General features: G+C 45.6%; 1 protein-coding gene across 1 annotated transcript; it reads right to left on the bottom strand.

The window, feature by feature from the left end:
• Nucleotides 1-111: 111 nt before the first annotated feature.
• Nucleotides 112-819, bottom strand: LOC109509112 (echinoderm microtubule-associated protein-like 1). Its single transcript, XM_019859016.1, has 3 exons — nucleotides 671-819; nucleotides 445-552; nucleotides 112-345 (listed from the first exon to the last, which is right to left on the bottom strand). The coding sequence occupies exons 1-3, from the start codon at nucleotides 791-793 to the stop codon at nucleotides 127-129; spliced, it is 450 nt and encodes a 149-aa protein (XP_019714575.1). The 5' UTR covers nucleotides 794-819; the 3' UTR covers nucleotides 112-126.
• Nucleotides 820-837: the final 18 nt, after the last annotated feature.

The raw sequence follows: 837 nt of genomic DNA, 5'->3' as shown, positions 1-837 counted from the left end.
GGCTCCAGCACGCCCGCGATCCTCGTGAGGATAAAAGGCTTGACTAATGGATGGATGGATGAACGCTGAATAAAAATGAACTCATTGATTTTAATTCACCCATTATGAGGAAAAATGCAGCAAACATTACAAGTCTTTTGATAATGTAAACGCACCAAGGGGCCAGAACAGAGAAGTACGCGAGCCATATGCCGCCTGCGGGCCATACTTGGCCACGGACGGATGCATGCACATCCGCATGCAACCCACCTTGACCTCAGCCAGTCTGTCTTCTCGCTGCCAGTCCCATACGGACAGCACATGGTCATTCGAGTCGTCAACAACACACAATGTGTTTCCTCCATTCTAAAATATAAAAAAACAAACAGTATAAGACATGACTCTTAGATGTAAATGTCAAATGTCACTTTTAGATGACTAATCTCATTGCATCCTTTTCCTCACCGACTTAGAGAAAGCCAAGCAGACGAGGGCTCGCTCAAAGTAAGCGGCTCCCAGAACGTGGAGGGTGTTGAGGCTGACGGAGTCCCACACGCGAATATGTGGCGCCAACTGCAAGTCAAAAACCCACAAAGAAAGGTGACAACAATTTCATCATGTGATAAGAGGAGAGCAGCAAATTACATGTGACTCAAAACGTCATGATATGCTAACAATGGAATTCACTTACTTTCCCCTCTAAAGACGTACCCGCCACCTGCCCGGTCGCTATGGTGATTTTATCGGGGTGGACTGCCAAGCTGAGACGAGGATGTGAAAACACAAAAACAGTGAAACATCTTTCAGCATCCATTCATCAAAAGGAGCATTTGAATAAAGATGCGCACAAAAGGATTT

The sequence above is a fragment of the Hippocampus comes genome, unplaced genomic scaffold, assembly GCF_001891065.2.
Source record: "Hippocampus comes isolate QL1 unplaced genomic scaffold, H_comes_QL1_v1.1 C16774596, whole genome shotgun sequence".
NCBI lineage: Eukaryota > Metazoa > Chordata > Actinopteri > Syngnathiformes > Syngnathidae > Hippocampus > Hippocampus comes.
The sequence above is the reverse complement of the archived record's forward strand: the minus strand, read 5'-3'. Positions and strand labels throughout refer to the sequence as shown.